Source organism: Fusarium redolens (assembly GCF_020744475.1).
Source record: "Fusarium redolens strain MPI-CAGE-AT-0023 chromosome Unknown BKA55scaffold_5, whole genome shotgun sequence".
NCBI classification, from domain to species: domain Eukaryota; kingdom Fungi; phylum Ascomycota; class Sordariomycetes; order Hypocreales; family Nectriaceae; genus Fusarium; species Fusarium redolens.
Window position 1 is genome coordinate 2495437 of NW_025763668.1, and position 19483 is coordinate 2514919.

The 19483-nt window shown below is 48.4% G+C and overlaps 4 protein-coding genes and 1 non-coding gene across 5 annotated transcripts; 1 reads left to right on the forward strand and 4 right to left on the reverse strand.

Moving 5' to 3' along the window:
* Positions 1–2724: 2724 nt before the first annotated feature.
* On the reverse strand, positions 2725–2806 carry BKA55DRAFT_t118. The gene has a single exon. It is a non-coding gene; the product is annotated as a tRNA-Gly (tRNA).
* Positions 2807–4357: 1551 nt separating this feature from the next.
* BKA55DRAFT_639987 (uncharacterized protein) lies at positions 4358–8005 on the reverse strand. The gene is made up of 2 exons (XM_046197116.1): positions 7465–8005; positions 4358–6410 (listed from the first exon to the last, which is right to left on the reverse strand). The coding sequence occupies exons 1-2, from the start codon at positions 7595–7597 to the stop codon at positions 4786–4788; spliced, it is 1758 nt and encodes a 585-aa protein (XP_046052456.1). The 5' UTR covers positions 7598–8005; the 3' UTR covers positions 4358–4785.
* A 1600-nt stretch (positions 8006–9605) lies between these two features.
* BKA55DRAFT_537436 (uncharacterized protein) lies at positions 9606–13357 on the reverse strand (the record flags this gene model as incomplete). Its single annotated transcript, XM_046189915.1, has 4 exons — positions 9606–9884; positions 10038–11668; positions 11745–13212; positions 13289–13357. The coding sequence occupies 4 exons, from the start codon at positions 13355–13357 to the stop codon at positions 9606–9608; spliced, it is 3447 nt and encodes a 1148-aa protein (XP_046052457.1).
* A 1627-nt stretch (positions 13358–14984) lies between these two features.
* On the reverse strand, positions 14985–16289 carry BKA55DRAFT_688039 (PAPA-1-like conserved region-domain-containing protein; the record flags this gene model as incomplete). Its single annotated transcript, XM_046199160.1, has 3 exons — positions 14985–15230; positions 15289–15395; positions 15446–16289. The coding sequence occupies 3 exons, from the start codon at positions 16287–16289 to the stop codon at positions 14985–14987; spliced, it is 1197 nt and encodes a 398-aa protein (XP_046052458.1).
* Positions 16290–18173: 1884 nt separating this feature from the next.
* On the forward strand, positions 18174–19349 carry BKA55DRAFT_506487 (peroxisomal membrane anchor protein conserved region-domain-containing protein; the record flags this gene model as incomplete). Its single annotated transcript, XM_046187268.1, has 1 exon — positions 18174–19349. One exon carries the CDS (start codon positions 18174–18176, stop codon positions 19347–19349), a length of 1176 nt encoding a protein of 391 aa, XP_046052459.1.
* Positions 19350–19483: the final 134 nt, after the last annotated feature.

Consider the following 19483-nt stretch of genomic DNA (forward strand, 5'->3'; position numbering starts at 1 on the left):
TCACAATCCGTCATTCGCAGCACGGCATTGAGGTCTACTGACTTCTGTCAGCCCCAACATGAGCTCCCGATCTAGTTACAATACCGATCCGGTCCCATAAGGCTATACAAGTCACCATACCTTTCTAACCATCTGATGGTGGAACTATTATGCTGAATAAAACGCCATGGACATGGGACTATCGGTATTCGTGTCTAAACTCAATTGCTAATTGGCGCATAGTCGTTGACAGTCTTACTAGACGAGTGCAGCCTCCTTGTCCAAAGGGAAGAGATATTCTTCGAATGAGGCTCTGTATTCCGGCGCCTGAATGATAAATTTGCCTGGAGACGTGCTTACGGAAGCCCAGCCGTTTTGATGAAGGATGGATGATGTCTTGATCCCGCATCATGTCGCTCGCTCATGACAACCATTGTGAAGTTCAATCGAAGATGTCAGTTACAGTTTGTAGAGGCCACTGAAATTTATCCCTCAAATATCTGACGAGAAAATTTTGCAGTTCATTTGGAATTATCATTGCTCTCATTCCTGCATACACCGATTCTCACTTCTCACGAGGTGGTCCTGGCCCTGCATCATGAGGTGGAGATTAAAGGTAGTGAAGGCTCAAAATTCCCGAGCTGAAACTAGTAATAAGCTTCGGTGTATTACAGTAGGTTTTAAGCACGAAGTTTGTTGGTTTGTACTTGAGTCTTCCAAGCCCGATGTCATCTGTCATGGTCCTCCAGTGGTTGCTGCACATAGACATCCACGCCTCATGAGGTGAAAATCTCATCCAATCCAATCGCAAGGTCGCCGTTGTTCATAACTACATCTTAGTCTAATCACATATTTCTCCTTTATGTGTTCGATTCTTAACTGCGTACTTGCGATAGCGTTTGGTGATACTTCTCCAAGTGTCACCCGTACGAGGTGGGAGAAGACAGGTATGGGGACGCTACGATTCGATAAGATACCATCAATTATGATCTTCTGATATAATGATGAGTTTTATTTTCTTGTTTCTGAACAGGTTTACGGTTCTAATTAGGCGCTTCTGATGTCAACACCCTCCAATGTTGTGTCAGGATGGGTGAAGGTTGTACATCAAGACAAGGAAGGGTGTCATGAGGGGCGACAACCTGGGAGCAATAGCCACTACGAGTCAAAAATGAAAATGGGCTATATATAATGTTGGTTCGTGATGGCATTATCTTTTTACTCAACAACATTTGGTCATCCAGATCATGGGAGTCTACTCTACAGAGGTAGGTCATGCCATGTCATGGCGCACCTGTTGGTCACCTCTTGAATTGCACTCACGCTCAACTTCGACCTTGCCCGTTTATAACTTACATGTGTCCTTTAGTCTGGTATTCTATCATTGATGGTTTCTGCTGGTACGACTCTTTCATGAGAAGGCAATTGTGAAACATATCAGCAGCCCATATCGATAATCATCAGTTCAGACCCTCGACAACAAAAGAGCATAGGACAATACAAAGTCTGAGTGTCACTCACTATTAATCCCACGAGCTCTCACCTGAGTGAGATAGTATGTCAATTTACATGACAAAGAAGTCGTTATCCCAGGACGTCAAAACTGGATAATTCTGTCGCCTACCATAGAAATGGTTTCCTTGTCGATGCCTTTCTTCAAATGATCTAAGCAAGCTATTGAGCTTCGACGCTATATTGGAAACCGGCATAATAAGTTCGTGTGCCTGATGGCCCAACAGGGCATCGTACAGGAAATACTTGACCGGCCAGCCACGAAGGGGGCATTCCATCTATATTGATGATACAGTCAGGTTGAGGGTGCAACACCAACACTTATCGTGTATACTATAGAGTCGATTCACTTGTCCTCTGAGAGGTTTGAATAAATAAGTGCTTGCTTCTTTGTCCATTTCATCCTCGGAAATCATTCACGTCATGGTTAGGTGAAGCATCTCGGCGTGAACAGATCACTGAGAAACCTTCAAGAGTCCATAAATGCCACACATTTACTCGTTGATATTATTGGTTCCATCTTGATATGTATGTCGACCAAAGTCTTTCCAATCATGCGACGGACTTATCTTGATCGAGGTTATGATAGTTGAGCGTCGCCATGCTTATCTGATTTGTGCACTCCAACCAGGACACTTGGAGGCTTAGAACACTCACTATTGCTCGTATCATTCAATAGCAGCTGAGTTTTATTAGCATCAACTGGAAATCTATCAAGTGTCGTCTCAAGGAGCATACGTTCGAACAACGCAATGAAACCCAGTAAAGTCATGTCGAAGTCAATGTGCCGCAATACGCTTAGCTCGCAGTACAAAACATAGAAAGAAACATGATTTAATTCTATAAACGCCAAAGAAGACAGTGAAGCGGGCCAGTTGTTGTAACAGATTTGGGAGATTGTGAGTCATGTCTGTTTCAAACCCCATTAGCGATAGACACACAACCACAAACAAGTTGCTCAAGCAATAGTTTAAAACATCCGGGAGCTCCTGATTCTTTAATATTTACTCTTAGGGCTTCTAAGTCGCAGGCTGTGTGAGAAGTTGCCGTTTGGGTTAACAATTATGTTAAGGAAATATGCTAAAGGTTTAGGTTAACCAGCTCCGCACATAGTGCAGAACGCACAGATAATGCAAACCCAACCATAGTTCCACATCAGCCTATCCCAAACAATTGAAGACATCAAAATGAAGAAACAAAAAGCAAAAAAACATGGAGAAACGGAAAAAGAAATGCGTAATCTGGGAATCGAACCCAGGGCTCCCCGACGCTGCTCGAATGGCAACGGAGAATTTTACCACTAAACCAATTACGCTGGTTCTTGTTGTTAAAGGTCGGCAGTCTATTGAGCATGAAGTCGTTGGCAACTTGGGCACATTGTACGTGTATCTTCGATGCGCCGTAGATGATTCAAAGTAAGAAGTAAGTTGAGGGAGGAAAGAAAGGTTGAACTGGTCACTTGTTGTGTAAGAGTCAAACCGGGCTGAGCTTGGACTGTGAGAAGGGGGTAACTAAAGGCAGAAGATCTGACTCCCATTTCTACTATTTTGAAACATGAAACTGCATGTTCTTGAAGCTTCTTGATTGATATATTCAAGAAAGATCCTACGCCGAATCATTATCAAACACTATTTGGTAGTCTCTGGGTAATAGGACTTACATCCTGATATAGTTGTCATCCTTCAGACTTCGTACAGGTTTTCTTAACCTTGACTTTATTTTCAAACCTTTATATAGTTTCCAGGCAAATCCGAGTGTTTAATGATATATAGATCAAACAGTTCATAACGGGCCATCACTGAAACTTACAGTGTGTGTGGTTAAGTTTGAAATAACTACATGATCTTTGATAAAGGAGTAAGGAAATGCCAAAGCAGCCGAAACCTCAAAGAAAGACGCAGACTTCAAGCTGACACAGTGTTCACGTTCGTGTTGAACAGAAACATATTCACCACTCAGCCTTATTGAATACCTGTTGAGTCGACATATCAGTATGGTTGAGACCTACACATGTCAGTCTTGAGGCAGCTGAAGAGAATGATAGATATGGCCCTAGGAAGAAATGCTGTTACCTATCAGACATCGAACACTGTGAGATAGGTTCTGTACAATTCCCGCAGCAAGCTCGTACCGTGACAGGGACCAGACTTAGGAGAGACATGCTGGGGGCCGTCTTGTCACAACTATGGTCCCCACCAATAAACTTACTCTTGGGTGGACATAGAAGTCTCGCTCGTTGCTATTCTTTTCACATAAATACTCGGCAATAATGTGTTTTTGTTTGTTTCAGCCTGATCCCAAGCTTCGCTGAATGTTTGAAAGCTACTATCTTTGCAGTGTTACATCCTTGGATGGGCTGAAATTTGCCGGGCACGTTGAAACTCTTTCGACATTTCCGTGACAGGGTCGAAAGCCACTAGAAACTGCACGAACTGAAGAGACCAGAAGGAAGATCCGCCTTTGCCTAAACCTGAGGCGATCGTAGTACCTCGTTTTCAGTCGATCCTATCATCAAAAGATCAAGTTTTGACATTCAAGTTCCAGTCCAGAACAGTCCAACAACATCAGCCCATCACATCAGCATCTTCAGCCTCCACTGTCTTTTTGGTACATGTGCTTTGCAAAACAATACTTGTCGGGATAACCTCAATACGTAGGCAAAAGGCTTCCCCGGCACTTCAAAGTCAATATATCTGCATCTGTCCCGATGATGTGCGATCGACAGGGTGCGTACCTCACATGACACTTACGGAACGAGCCGTTATCTTAGGTCTTACAGTGACAGTCTACAGAGATTCCGTCGAAACTCTGTCAAGACAATCAAAACTCAATTCTAAGGGCACGTGATACTCTTACAACGAACTATGGCGTCAACCCTAAATCATCCCAGTCTATTACATCACGAGAGCACCAAGACAACGTTACCATCACTAAACTCAGTGAGCAACAGGGGAAAAGCAATGCCAGGTGAAAAAATATAGTTATAGCAAAGTAAATTAGCATGGTCGCAATGCTGGGACCAAGAGGTATCAAAATGCATGCTTCCTCTCAGCTGCTCCAAGAGACTCCTATATGGAGACAAACCCATGCCCAAAAACTCCCCATACCAGCATGACCAGGTCATGCCAGAAAACATAAAATAAAGAGAAGTAGACCAGAATACATAACACGTTTCCCTTCCCTACATGGTATACCGAGCCAGAAAGCGAGAGCCCATATATAAGCGCCATGCGTCAATCGTAATGATAATCCTCCGGGTTTTAATCATAATCATGAATTCGTAACGAGATAGCCTCAATTAGGAGTCTCTGTCCCTTCCCCAATACCAAGAGCTCTAACGAGGCTGCGGCGAATGCCTTTACCACCTGTCGAGTCGTCCTTGTCGCGACCCAGCAGACCAAAGCTCATGCGGCGTACAGTACTGCCCGTGTTCTCTGAGGGGTTTGAAGGCTTCTTAGGCTTCTTCTTCTTGGCGACAGGAGCGGGAGCCATGGTCGGTCGCGGAGGCCACTCGCCATCTCGCTTCCAGCCAGTAACGCAAGCTCGGAGCATATCGGACAAATTGATAGGGCACGAGGGCTGAAGGCTGTGAATGATGACCTTGTCGTAGAGACTGAGATAGACAGAAGGTGTGATAGATGCACGCAGAGGGTTATTGGGAGGTAGGAGAGGCGGCGGAAGAGGAAGCAGGACCTCGACAGGATAATTTCGGCTGTCGGGAGGTGTTGACGGTGTGGTGTCTTTAGATCGAGCATTGCGAAGCTCGTCGCTTCTCGCAAGTGACGAATTGTCTGAAGCATCACTAACTTGCGGTGGTAAAGTAGACGCGATTGTCGAGCCAGGAGGAGACGTTGACATGGAGCGACGGAAGAAGAATCGACGGGGAGATAGTGGTGACACAGCAGGGGGCGATGCAGGCTTGGCCCGAACTCGAACAGTTCGTGCGCCCGTCCATGCATTTCGCCGCGCTTCGAAACAGGCGAGTCCCTCGTTCCATTCCATTTCCTTGCGAACTGCTCTCCTTCGCTTGGCGCGCTTGCCCTGGACCGCAGCTTGGATAGTGGAGCCCACATTGTTGGGGTTGTCAAAGCGGAATGGTGATCGTGAAGGGCCAGGCTCATCTTCATCGTCGGAAAGGTCTGATGCCCATTCTAGACGTGTGCGATAGTTGACTAAATCTTCAGAGACAGTACTGTAGGTGGACTCAGCATCGCTGCCGTCTTCATCATCCGATGACTCGGGGTCATCTACTTGGTACCCATCATCTTCGCGAGTCTCATCTTGAATTGACTTTGTCGGTTCTGTGACATCGAGACTGGTGACAGCCTCAATCGCATCAGGTGATTCAGATGTAGTGTCGACAACAGCGACGTCACCTTCAACTAGTGGGGGCTCGACAACGCGAGAAGGCCATGGGAATTCCCAATCATTTTTTACTTTGGCTTCGAGATACCTCTTCACAGCTTCCTTCTGCTTCACCTTGTCCTTGCTGAGAAGGTCTGCATGTTCCTCACCGTACCAATCTGGGGTATTGGTTGACAGCGGTGTTGGTAACTGGACCGAGTGGTGACGAAGCTTAGCGATGGGTGATCGCGGACTCTTGTAAATATCTGAGAATATCATGTTTGCAGAAGTGCTTGCCCGGGCTTCGGTGGCCCTTGAGGCAAGTTGAGCAGTGTTTGTTGGCGATTGCTTTGAAGAGCCCAATGGCAATGCGGGTGACTCAGTAATTGGAGTTGTGGTAATGGGTGTAGTATCGGTGGCGGCAATTGTCGAGCGAGAATGTGGGGGAGCGGATGCGACCTGAAGTAGGGGGTGGACGTTGGTTGGGGAGGATGATGTGATATCTCGAGTTGGTGATTGTTGTCGACTCTGTTGTTCGCGTTCTTGTCCTTGATCTGGATCACTTGTCTTTGCGACTGGATTATGTTATTAGGCGATCCTCCTTAACAGGCAAAATGCAAAGTTTGACAAGACAAAGTTTAACAAAGGCGAAAAAAAACAGCAGCCAACAATTCTGAAGGAAAGATGGGCGGATGTGTGTGTGTGTGTGTTTGTGTGTGTGGACGTGGTACAGCGCAATCCGGGGGCGCCAAAGGGGATGGTTTATATGGAGGCAGGTGGTGGTATCGTTTGAGCGGAGGTGGCGTTGGAAGATCAGGTTAAGGTAAAGCGCTATTGACAGGGCTCGCATGGGTCATTTTTGAGTACCAGCGATGCTCCGAGTTGTTCTCGATGCGACTGACACTCTGCGGCTCCTTGTCCGATTGAAGAGAATGTGTCTCCTTATATGACGATGTGTTGTCGCTTAGGGAGGCATGTAACGCGGGGAACAGGAACAGAAAACAACAGGGACTTGAAGAGCCAAGGCCCTGCAATTTATGATCGAAGCCAAGGCTGAAAAAAGAGGAAAGACGAGATCCAATTGACGAGCTGTAACAGGAGAGAGGGAGGCAAAAGACTTGCTTGGCTCACTCGGACATGATCGGCAGCGGATCCCCAGAAACTAGAGCCGCAGTGGTAGCGCGGAGTGGATCTGCGATGTAATGCAATGTGAGACGAGACAAGACAGGAAAGGAATTGGCAGTAATTGACTTGAGACAGATGAAGAGGCAGAGATAAACAGAGTGAAAAGGAGACGAGAATTAGACCTGTGGCTGTCTGACAACTCCAGTGAATGTCTAAAAACCCAGATTTCAGAATCAAGGACTGGGTTGTCTGATGCATCAAAAGCTTGGATACTTTGGAGGTCCTAGTCCCTGCATCTCCAGGCTCTGGACAATTCAATCTAGCGGTGATCACTTGTGCAGCCTTGACACTTGCATGGACTGATGAGCGAGCGAGACGAGTGAAAAGATGGGGTAAGGTTGGCGGGTTAGGTTTTGAGTTTGTGTGCTGCCCGAGAATAGAAGACGGTGTTGGCCGAGAACAGAAGAAAATACGATAAGCAGACAAAGAAAGTGATCAACTTACCACTGCCGATATCGACATTCGATGAATCTGTAAGAGCTACAGTTGTAGGCGACTGATGACGGTCGGAGCCGACGAAAGATGCTTGTTCACTACCAGCGCCAGAGCCAGGCGTTTTAAGCGGAGAAGGTGGCATGACTGAAGAGGAAGGCTGAAGGAGGACAGGTCTCAGTTGCTGTCAGTACTGTACTGTAGGTAGTGGTCGGCAAGGGTCCAAGTCCAGAACTGGAACGATTAACAGAGTTTTTGGCTTTTGGGGGCCTCAAGGTTCTGCTACCGGTTCTGGTTCTGGTTCTGGCTCTGGCTCTCGTTCTGGACCAGTTTACGGGTGGTCTGGCCTAGTACTGAAAGGTATCGAGACGAGTCAAGTGCTTCTCGTTGCAGCAGCCAAGAAATACCTCACACAAGTCAAATGTTAGATTCTGATATTTCCGAGGCACAGGCGCAACGTGCGTGCACTCGGAATGTGGGAAAAAATATGGTGGTTGGCGGCGGCAGCAGCTTCTGTTCGAGTGTGCAGTGACTGAGTGAGGTGAGGTTTGTGCGACAAATTTTGACAGCAAACCTGAGGTACCGTGCTCCACCCTCAAAACACTCACCCTAGACCCTCCCCAGTCCCCTAAAATTCAGCGCCAGAGCCTGTGAGTGAGCCTGTGCGACAGCTCGAATCTCCTCTACCGGACTGACTTGCTTGGGTTGCAATTGGAAGAGCCCTTTTTGGCTAGAGGTGGGATCTAATGATCCTTGTCCAAACACGGGAACGTACAGAAATTTATTGATACCTAAAATAAACGGGAGGGTTCGGTTCGCGCTTGTTTCCGACGGGTAAACGATGCATCCATCCATCACCTTTGGCCATTTTCGTATTATTCTGTCTTGCTTTTTTGCATGTGAAGAAGAGGCAGTGGATCAAATGTCGTGTGACTCTGGATAAACTCCCCCTCGCGATCGATGGATATTCGCTTACAGCTCGACCCAAGTACCTTTAGCGAATGGAGACAAACTTTCAGGCTACAACTGGGGAATAGCGGGGGATGAGGAATCACCAGCCACGGGGCAATCAGGCCTGAAGTTGGAAAAGCTGGAGCGGTCAATTGATCTTTCTCATTGGTTGACAAGTGTCAGCCGCCCAACTTGACACTCGATGCCCTGGACTGTTGATGCACGTGGACACATCACGACAGTCACCTGCCTACCTTACACATCAGATATCAGCAATCATACCATACAGATACAACTCAAGAAAACAAGAAACTCGAGAACAAAGAATACTCTAGCGGCAATTTGTATCTCCATCTCCTCATTTCCACTTTAACTCTCATAGCTCGTTCATCGTTTCTCACTCAACTTTAACTTCACACCCCGGTTACCTTAATGTAAGGTAACTTCAAGTGACGTAGACGCCGTTAAAAAGATATGCAGGTAAATGCAATAGTCACACCATCGCCATTTAAATAGTCGCCTATCGCGGTTGCTGACTATCAGCCAACAACCATGGGCCATTTCACTGTCTAAGGCAGGCATGCCCGTTCCTTTCTTTGACGATGCAAGTTTGTAAACACGTTCCATCTGTATTATTTCATCTGTCCTCAACAAAAGTCTAAGCCCGAGTTCATACATGTGGTCTTTCAGTAACAACAACACAAACGCTGTTGATCGCTGGCTTGATACCCGTTGTAAATTGAAATATTGAAATACATGCAAGAGTCTGTCATGCTTATAGGTACACAAAGGAGTGAATGCGAAAGGCTTTCGACTCTGATATGGATAAGTAATGTAATAACAGATGTTCTGCCTCGCAAGAGATTGGTGGGTTGAGAGTGCTCATCTAAACACCATGCTTAGCATCACCACCAACCAAACTGTAAAGGGCTTCACTACGAGAGATCATGTCATATCGCGATATCAAGAGTCAACAAGAGCTTGGGGCCTTTTGTTTTATGTCCGTTTTTTTGGTATCTTATATTTTTCTATGTCTCAAAAGAAGCACCATCTAAACCACGAGCCAAATATCCTTCTTCATCATTAGGCCCTACCCCTAGTTGATCATCTATTCATTCTTCATCCTTCATCCTTCATCCTTCATCTCCACCTCAAGCAACATCATTCCCATCGTCCTCGCTCTCTTCTTATAGCTTTGTACTTCACTGCTGCGCGCCAGGACCAAAGCGAAGCTCACACTGGGGCAACGCGAGTTGCGGGACAGGGGCCTTCTTGGTGCGAGCCTTCTTCTTGGGTGCGGCACTGGTATCCTCACCCGCCTTGCGCTTGTTGTTTCCATTCTTGGTGTTATTGGTAGTGGCAGTGGCAGTAGTGGCAGTGGCAGTAGGGGCAGTAGTGGTGGCTGTCTGGTTCAGTACGTCAGGGTTCAGCAATACTCCCTCGGAAGCTCCATTAGTGGCGTTGTCTGGGCCCTGTGACTGCTAGTCGGGGTTGAAGACATCGTCCATATCACCAAACAGGTTGTTGTAAGGGTCTCGGGGGTGGAACTCGGGGCCTTGGGGAGGATGCAGAGGGAGCTCTTGAGTCTCTTGAGGTGCCACGACGGGAGAATAGGGCATATCTGCAAGGCTCACATTAGGTGCGGCAAGAGGCCAGGTTGTGTTGGGTTGCTGGGATGGGTTGACGGTTGAGGCAGGTCCAGTAGCAGGTGCGGATGTAGTAGCGTCAGAAGGGTTGAAGTCTGAACAACCAGCAACAGGGAACATAGTGGTGTTGTTACCATTAGAAGCGTTAGGGTCCCGAATGTTGTTTTCAGGGAGGTCTTCAAGACTGGCAAAGATGTTTGGAGGGACATCATCCGAAAAGGCCGGGATATCAGCTGGGGGCATGCCTTCGGTCACTCCCGCAGTCTGTCTGTTTACAGCATCGACGTCGATAGAAGGGTCTATTCCCGCAATAAGCATAAGAACACTGCGATCTGTGTAGTTCAACTCACCACCAGCACGGAATCGCTCAATGAGACGAACACGCTCAGCGTCCAGGTCTCGGTTGTATGGGTTGGGGACGTCAGCAACAAAGGCCGTAATATTAGTCTGCTCTGGGAGAGGTCGGTCGAGCTCGTTGGAGACCTTGCGCAGCTGGGTGCCTTGTTCATCGTCTTGGGGAAACATGGAGATTTCGTCAAACGGCACAGACCAAGTGTCCTTGTCTCCGAACGACAGGTCAGGTTGAGAGGTATCGGCGGAAATGTCTTGAACGAGGGCAGAAAGAGGGGGGTCGACAATAGAAGGCATGGAAGCATTGGCTTCAATCTGAGCTGGCTGGTCTTGAGAGGTGACAGCAGAAGCATCCTCAGAATGGTCATCATGAGGAGCATGAACCCATGCGGCAACAGCAGAAAGATCGAAATCAAGGGTTTTGGCAGCGCCAGAATCAGAGACGGGAGTCAATGGGGACTGGGAAGAGGCAGATTGTGAGGAGGTAGTTTGAGCAAAAGACTCAGTATCGAGGGGTAAGTCCTCGTAAGGGGTATTCCTAGCGTCAACAAACATGGGATCGAGGTCAGCAGGAATCTCAAAGCTTTGGTCGTTGGTGATGGTAAAGTCCTCAGTGGGCTGGAGGATGATATCGGAGGAGGAGTTGAAAGGTTGAGAAGTGAAGTCGTCGCTAAGTAGGTCGGCCATGAGTTGATCGTTGGTAGTTTGAGAAGTGAAGCTGCTGTCCTGAGTGAATTGAGGAGTCAAGTAACCGCCAGTGGTAGGTGGTTGAGTGATGCCAGTAGTGGATGGCTGGGTGGTCAAGTCACTGTCAAGAGTAACTTGAGGAGGGAAGAAGCTCATCGAAGGCTGCTGATTGAATGCGTTGCCGTCAGCAAATTGCGCAGGGAGGACAGTGTTAGTTTGGATAGTGAAGGGGTCGTTGGAAGCTTGAGCGATGAAACCGTTGTTCAGAGTAGGTTGAGTGCCGAGAGTAGTGGTAAGTTGAGCATCGCCAGCGACAGGAGTAGTAGAAGTAGTAGTAGTGCGCTTACGTCGCTTCTTGTTGACGATCTTCTCGGATGGGGGCTTGGGGACTCTAGCCTTCCTGGGAGTGCTTGGCTTCTTGGGAACCTTGGACTTCCTCGTCCTCTTTGTAGACTTGAAGTTCTCGATCGACTCGCCATTCTTGACAGCTGCATCGATCGCAGCCTTCTCAGCTCGAAACTCTGCCACCATTCTGTTGAGCTCATCGGCGTCGAGCTTCTTGGGTCCGGGGAGGTAGTAGACTATCAAGCATGGTCAGTATCGGTGATTCACAACAATAGCAAGAACAGGAAGAATGAAGCGAGAATCAAAACTTACTGTTGTAGTCATCACCCTCGGGTGTGATAAGCACACCACTTTCATCGTGAACCAATCGGGGATCTTCAGGATCGATGCGAACGACGCGGCGCTGGCTGGGGAAGATTCGCTCGCCGTTGTCCTCGGCCTTGCGAATCTTCTTTTCCTTTGGAGTAAGCTTCTTGGGTCCATCAGTGCGAGGAGGAGCAAAGAGACCAGGGGCATAGACGGACTCCTTGGACGAATCCTCGATGGATGCAAAGCCATTAGAAGAAGCCGGAGTAGAAGGCTCATCATCTGAAGAGTCCTCAGTAGGAGAAGTTTGGACAGTTGATGGCTGCTCAGGAAATAAGTCAGGGATGACGACCTCCAGACTTTCATTAACAAGGAAGTCTCCGAGGCTGTGTTGAGGAGGAAGAGGGGCATGAGGTCTGACATCCTGGGGTAGAAGACGTGCACGAGGGTTCATAACGAGGGAGGCAGGTTTCATCACTCTCGAGACTCTACCCAAGGTGCTGTTCCTCTGAGGCACAAGAGAATCTCGGCCAGACGACATGGAGCGTGGGTTGGCATTCAGGGCCTGAGAACCAGAGATCTCAGTAGTTGGAGACTCAGCAGCAGGAGACCGGGTAGCTACAGACTCATTTGTAGAGGTATCAGTGATAGGAGATTGAACAGCAAGGAACTGTACAATAGGATTCTGGGCAACAGAGGACGGTACAGGACGAGACTGGGTAGCAGAAACTTGAGTAGCAGGTGTTCCAGGAGTAGAAGCTCGAGGGCTAGGAACCTGAGTGGTAGGAGTCTGGTTTCGCTGTTGCATTCGCTGCTGCGTCTGAAGGGTTTGCTGCATCTGAAGGGCTGGTCCGTGTTGAGAGCTGGACTGGGCAGAAGACCCAGACTGTCGCATCATCATGCTGTTAATGATAGCTTCTTGCTTCTTGATTCGCATCTCCATCTGCTGCATGTGCGCGCGCATTTGAGGAGTCATGTTGGATTGCATGTTGGCCATGAGGGCACCACCCTGCTGAGGCATAGGGCTGTTCTGACCGGGAGTGAAGGAGGGAGCATTGGCGCGAAGACTAGACATGTGCTGAGCGAAACCCTGAGAGTTGCTCATGGCAGAAGCTTGTGTGTTGCTCATGAGGGGAGTCTGAACATTTCCCGTGGGTGGAGTAGGAAAGAAAAGAGGCTGCATGCTCGGGTCGTCCATGGAAGACATCTGAGCATCGCCCATGACAGAGTTCTGCATGTCGCCAAGGAACTGATTCTGGTTGGTGGGCATGAAGGGGGTCTGAGTCTGAGTGAAGCTCTCAAAGCTGGAGTTGCCCGAGGTCATGTCGGGAGCAGAAGAGGAGTTTTGGGCCCGCTGAGGGTTGAAGTGATGAGTTCCAACCACCATGGGGCTGCCAGAGTTGGTGTTGTTGTTTGCATTCTCAGAAGGAGAAGCGAAACCACCAGTCATCTGGTTGTGGCTCTGGTTCTGCTGCTGTGAAAAATGTTAGTCGTTTTTCATCTCATTTTGTGTGCACATGTGTATCATATGCGGAGAGATGATGACTTACCTGACGAGCAGCTCGCTGCTGGGTATTTCCCTGGGCCATATTGGCCATGTTGGGTTGACGAGAAGACATGATAGATATCGCTGCTTCAAGATGGAGAAGTATATCGCGAAAATGCTGCTGGTTGTGAAGATGCTTTGAGCGATCTTGGATCGTGGAGCTAAGTCGACAAGTGTAAAGTAGCTGAAAGCTGACGCAGGGATAAAATAATCAAGACTGCTAAGCAGAAAAGACTCAAGAAGTATGTAGAGTGAGGAGGGTATCTCGATGGATGAAGTGGTGTGTAAAGAGTAGAGAAGATGGAGGTTGCTGCAAAGAGAGCTGGTTGAGTCTCCACGACGCTCAAAGTCTTTCAGGTCTGTGTATTCTCACGAGAAGAAACAAGACTCGATAAACGAAGGCGAAGAGTGTAGAAATGAAGCTGATATCAGATTGTTGGAAGTTGCTATGAAGCTGTGTGCACGAAATCTGACGATGGTGAGGAGAGAAAGAAGAGGAGGAGAGCAAGTTGGAAGTGGAAACTTTTCTATCTATTCGAGTCCGAAGCTCGGCGCTACTAAAGTGCTTGCATGTTTGAATAGAGTGGTGGAGTTGGCAGTGCAAACGGCCGTCAAGGGCTGTCAAGGACCGACATGATGGCGTTTGGCCAGACCGGCAGCTGTTAACACTTGTAGACATTTCCGGGCGCTCTCCAAGCCGCTGAGATAGGTACTTGTTGAGAATCATGTTCCCCTTGATGTTGAGACATCGTGCTCATGCTGTTGACTGAGTATCGTGAAGTTGATGGTCTTGGTGTTGTTGAATCGTGGGCATATAGGGTTTTATACTACGAGATATCACTACATGTCAAAGCACAATGACCAAACTACTCCTTTCACCTCTTGACAAGAGATCATTCAACTCGTTGCTGTCAATAGATAAAATAATCTGCAAGTATCTCGACTCAATGGTGTTGAGTTGCTCCTCATTGTACCGGCACTTACATCCGCTCTCAGTTATCGGCCCTTTGATATTGTCGGCCAACGGCAACGCTTTCAACTATTGTTCCTGCGCTCAATAGAGCTGTACGAGGTGGCCCTAGCTCCTTCAAAGTGGGCCTGAGTTGCTGAGCGCTTCGCATGCTAAATCGTTGCTACCTATCGTATTGTGTGCATTTCATTGTATCCAACGGCGACACTGTAACCGCGGCAAAGACAGCACAACTCTTCGTAGAGGGAACTCGCAAGCGTACGGTATCTCCTGAAATTGATGAAACAACTGCAAGTGATCATTTGTTAGAATTATCACGAGTTTACGGCATTGTGCGTCATGGTTCTGTGGTACAGTGTCAGCGGCTGGCAGAATTAGAGACGGCATTCACAAGCAACCTACAGCTCAGCCCCCACTGACTACCCGTGGCCGTCATCAGCGCACGTCAAGAAGAGCTTGCATATCCTTGTCGAGCTGTATCAATTTACATAGAGTGGTTGCAGGAATATTAGTGGGGTTGGATGACTGGCCCAAAGCCAAGTAATATTATCTATATGTATCCGTACACCCAAGACAAATGAAAAACCACCTTACGATTCCCTTTGATTTCTTCTTGTTTTCAGGATTCGCCATTTCAAACAAACCAACTGCATTGTGACCTGCCTGGGTGCCCAAAATGCATCGAACTACCCGGAGGTTGGTATTCAATAAACATATGATCAACGCCCTCTTAAGCAACTTCCTGGACCATCTTACCCGGTGCCATTTCAGATGCAGGCTTGAACACCTGACCGGCCGGGCTATCAAGCATCTCTTCTGTTACTGCCACCCGAACGCCATTTTTGTTGCTGACCCAACGAATGAAGACAGGATCAGGCTTGTTCGAGTCTTCCGAACCGCCGCCTGCACCGGCAGCTGCAGCTTTGCGGTTGATCTTGGGGGCTTGCTTCTTGAGAAGTTTGTTGATCGTCTCCATCTGTAATCTAGTGTCAGGACTCATTCCCGTTTTTTGTTAAATTCAATTTTAATCTTACCTTCACTTCCTCATTTCGCTTTTCACTCAAGTTGCGGCGTCGTCGAGCCATCTCTTGTCGACGCATGGACAATTCTTCAGCTGTAAAAACCTTCTTCGCTTGTACCTCTGCGAGCATCGATTAGTATTGCCCATGTAGGCATAAGTAGTAAACTCACCATCTGACAGCTTCATATACTGATGTGCGTTGTCATCTTCGAATCGAGCTCGTTGCCGCTTTGTCATCTTGGTGAGATCGATAGATTCGTCTGGGTTACCATCCTCGTCATCTTCGTCGTCGTCATCGCCTCCTTCACCTTCATCCTCTTCCTCATCCTCTTCCTCTTCATCATCCTCATCTCCTTCTTGGCCAGCGACTTCAATCTCCTCGCCTTCAGCGTCCTCATCGCCATCGTCAGCCATGGTCTCATCACCAAAACCCATGGTCTCGTCTCCAGCGTCGCTATCAGCGGGGTCACTGAGATCATCATCGTCATCGTCATCATCCTGAATGACCTTAGCAGCCGATGCTCGAGGCGCTGGCCTCGACCGGGCTGGTTTGGAAACAGTGATGGTCGGGGGAGCTAGATCCATGTCGATGTCTCCCTCAGCGTCCTCCTCACCCTCAGCATCAACATCCATCTCATCGTCATCATCTTCCTCCACCTCAATCTCTGCCTCCTCTTCCTCTTCTTCATCTTCGTCGGGGCTTGAGTCAACCACATAACTTTTCTTAGCTCCTCGATTTCGCTTTCCAGATACAATTTCTCCACCTTCAAAGCCACGCTCCCCGCGTGTAGCCTGTCGTAGTTTGTTGGAAGGAAGTTTGACGGTCAAACTCAAATGACGATCGCCACCTGGTGATGAGGCATCATCTCGGGAGACGGACACGCCTGAGGCGCGACCAGATCGTCGTGACGACATGCTTCTTTCGCTTCTTTCTGGAGAGTCAGCCCATCTGGCATGAACAGAAATGACTTCGTTGGCCTTGGTGGCCGCTGAGCGACGTGGACGCGAACTCATGATGATAGATGTCCGCGCTGGCGGGGCCTGAGAACGATGGGTAGAAACAAGATAAGGAAGATGGGAAATTATTAGTGGTATGCGAAGTGACGGGAGGGTGGTATTTGTATCAGGATAGAGTTCAAAGAGTCCTAGGGTCCCAGGAAAGATCGCGAAAACTTAAATATGTGAAGTGAAATGAGTTGGATGACAGAAAAGAAAAGTGATTGGAAGACAAGTTTGGAGTGTTTGGTGTTGACAAGGCTGAAATAAGCTCAATTCGTTGGGGCAAGCAAGACTGGAGTGAGACGGCAGGAGCCAAGAGCCACCTAATGAGGGATTGGCTGGAAGAAGAGGCAGGGCCACGGCAGGACAGGGAAAGTACAGTTCGGATGTTGGTGGCGATTGCCGTTGGCGAGATATGACAGGATAGGCTGAAGTCTGGACTTTTGTAGTGTAGGTAGTGTCGGTGACGACCCTTCATTGGTGAAAAGACGACCTGAGCTTGAAGTTGAAGGATGCGAGGCTGAAGATAAACGGCCAACTAATGCAATTTGTCCTGCAACCAGTCAAGCCAATCAATCAATCAATCGACCAACCAGGGACTGACTACCTAACTACGTGAGACCTCTCGTCTGTGGTTACCACTGAATCAGGGATTCCTATAAGCGGGATCCTGCACGTGGCTGAGGATCATCGGCCAGGCCAGTCCAGGAATATCCTAATCCTATGACAGACAAACTGCCGATGTCAAAGGCCAATACAGGATAGCTTAGGAGAGAAGCTTATCCTCATCGGTTGCATTGAGGGAATTGGCGAAAGCCACGAAAAGGATTACAAAGATGGACGGGACTGGGTTGACGGAATTGGTGTTGTTTTGCTGCGAACAAGCAAAGGGAGACAAACAACCAAGAGGAAATTTCACAACTCACTTGTTACAAAGTTTGAATGCCTGGTATTGGTCACACCACACCAGCTTGTCGCTGATTAACTTTAGCTTGCTTGCTCTTTAAACAGCCAGCAGTTGGTAATTGGGTTTTAGCCGCTTCCAATCGCCTCACCTCGAGCAGGGTCTGACTGAGCCAAGAACTGGAGAGCCAAGCGCAATCGCTATTCCCAGGGCACAAGCACAAGTTGCTCAACTTGTTGGGACCGACGGACGATGCAGTACGAGGCTCGTGAGACGAGCGCCGTTACACGTTGTTTGTGTCCTGCTCCTGGCGGTAGAATTGCCTGCCGCGATGAGATTAGCTGATAGGAGATGATGGCGCTGAATCTTTTTGGCGCAAGAACTTGATAGCGCGTTTCCGGTGTCTTGAGTAGAACGTAAAAAGGTAGTGCCGAATCAGCTTTCCAATTATTGAGGACTCTAGGCGTTCAACGAGGTCTTTGAGGGTATAGGCGATCGTTCACTCAGGATATTGTCTGGAATTGATGTTCTCGGGTGAATGCGCGTTCGAGCCATGCTACCGTTTAGTACGATCCCGTTCTATTTCCAATAACGGCTCCAGTATTAAACGGAGGGGATACGGTAACGTATCCCATAGGTCTGATTTGTTCACCGGAATCAACGCGTATCAACATAGGCTTCTTGGACAGTTCATAGCGAGCAAAGCTTTGCGAGTAGAATTTACAAGTATATCTTTTCTAACTGAAGAATTTGACTTGATGCAGGTACGTTCTTCAATATCATGCTTACATGCACAATCAAATGCTGTCTCCTCCCCACAAGAAACCCCAGACTAAGGTAGACTCCACCGTTATCGGTAGGAGTACCGAGGCATGTGCCTACCTCGCCGAACCTTGCCTACGCCTCGGAAACCATAAACATTTCCCTTCCATCCTCTATTTCAACGCTTTCGTCAACCTCTCAGCATTATAACCAGTCGCGTGATACTATCCAACATGAGCGACTCGGATTCCAATCCCGCCATCCCAAGCTGGCAGAAGGCGCAATCCGACGAGACCGATAGTCAAAACACCGAACCGACGCCGACACCATCCACGAGCAGCTCAACATCAGAAGTTGATGCGCCAGCGGTGGAAACAACAGCAGAAGAGACATCACAGCCGGAGATTGTGACGGACGATCAAGACAGACTCGAGGTTGCGAGACGCTTTCTCGAGAATGACGCTGTGCGACACGCGCCTCATGAGAAGAAGGTCGAGTTCTTGAAGTCCAAAGGCATTGGCGAAGCCGAAATACACGCGCTTCTTGGCCAAGACGAGTCCACAACAGAGACAGAGGTTTTTATTACTTCTCATCTTGCCCCCAAGTACTATACTGACAATTTCAAGGCAGCAACTCCAGAAACAACCAATTCTTATGCTCCAACACCCACCGAAACTCTCCCCCCAACACCAGCTTCCCATCCGCCCGTCGACCGACCCCCAGTCGTCACTTATCCTGAATTTCTCGCGAAGGCACCCCGTCCTCCTCCTCTCGTTACAAAGGAGCGCCTTTTCAACGCCCTCTACGCAGTCACTGGCCTTTCCACCCTCGTCTACGGCACAAGCCGCTACGTCATTCGGCCTATGGTCGACAGCCAAGCCGAAGCCCGTACAGATTTCCACGGCCTGACCTCGCGAAAACTCGATGCCCTCGTCGCAAAGCTTGAAAGGACCGTCTCCGAGGTCCCACCCAAGAAACCCATCGCTGCAGTCGAGGAAGAGAGCGATGCTGAAGACCCTACAGAGATGTTCCACAGGGACATGGGCACTCAAACCACATTCCCCATAAGCTCTGTAACAGCTATGACAGACTCCAAGAGTAATGAGTCAGCTGCCAACCATAACACCAATCAACTTGCCAGTCTGAACAAGACACTTTCTGGCCTGAAGGATGAATACCGTTCCCAGAGCGAAGGCATGGATAAGATCAAAACTGCTGTTGATGTGCTACGGGATGACCTCGACACAATGACGTACACTGCCTATCCCGATCACAGTACTGGCTATGATTTGTATGGCCGCTCACGCAAACCCGAGCCAGATGATGAAATCCGCAAGGTGCGGGATAACATCCGGCGTGTGAAGGGAGTCTTGCTAAGCACGAGAAACTTCCCTGCCTCAGCACGATGATTTGTTTCTGAAATCAGGTTCTAAAAACCGTTAATTCATATCATTTGTGTCGCTCTCGGAAAAGCTTCCATAATGTACATTTAGTCTTTACAGTACCCCATCGTCATACATAACCATGCCAATATACCCCTACA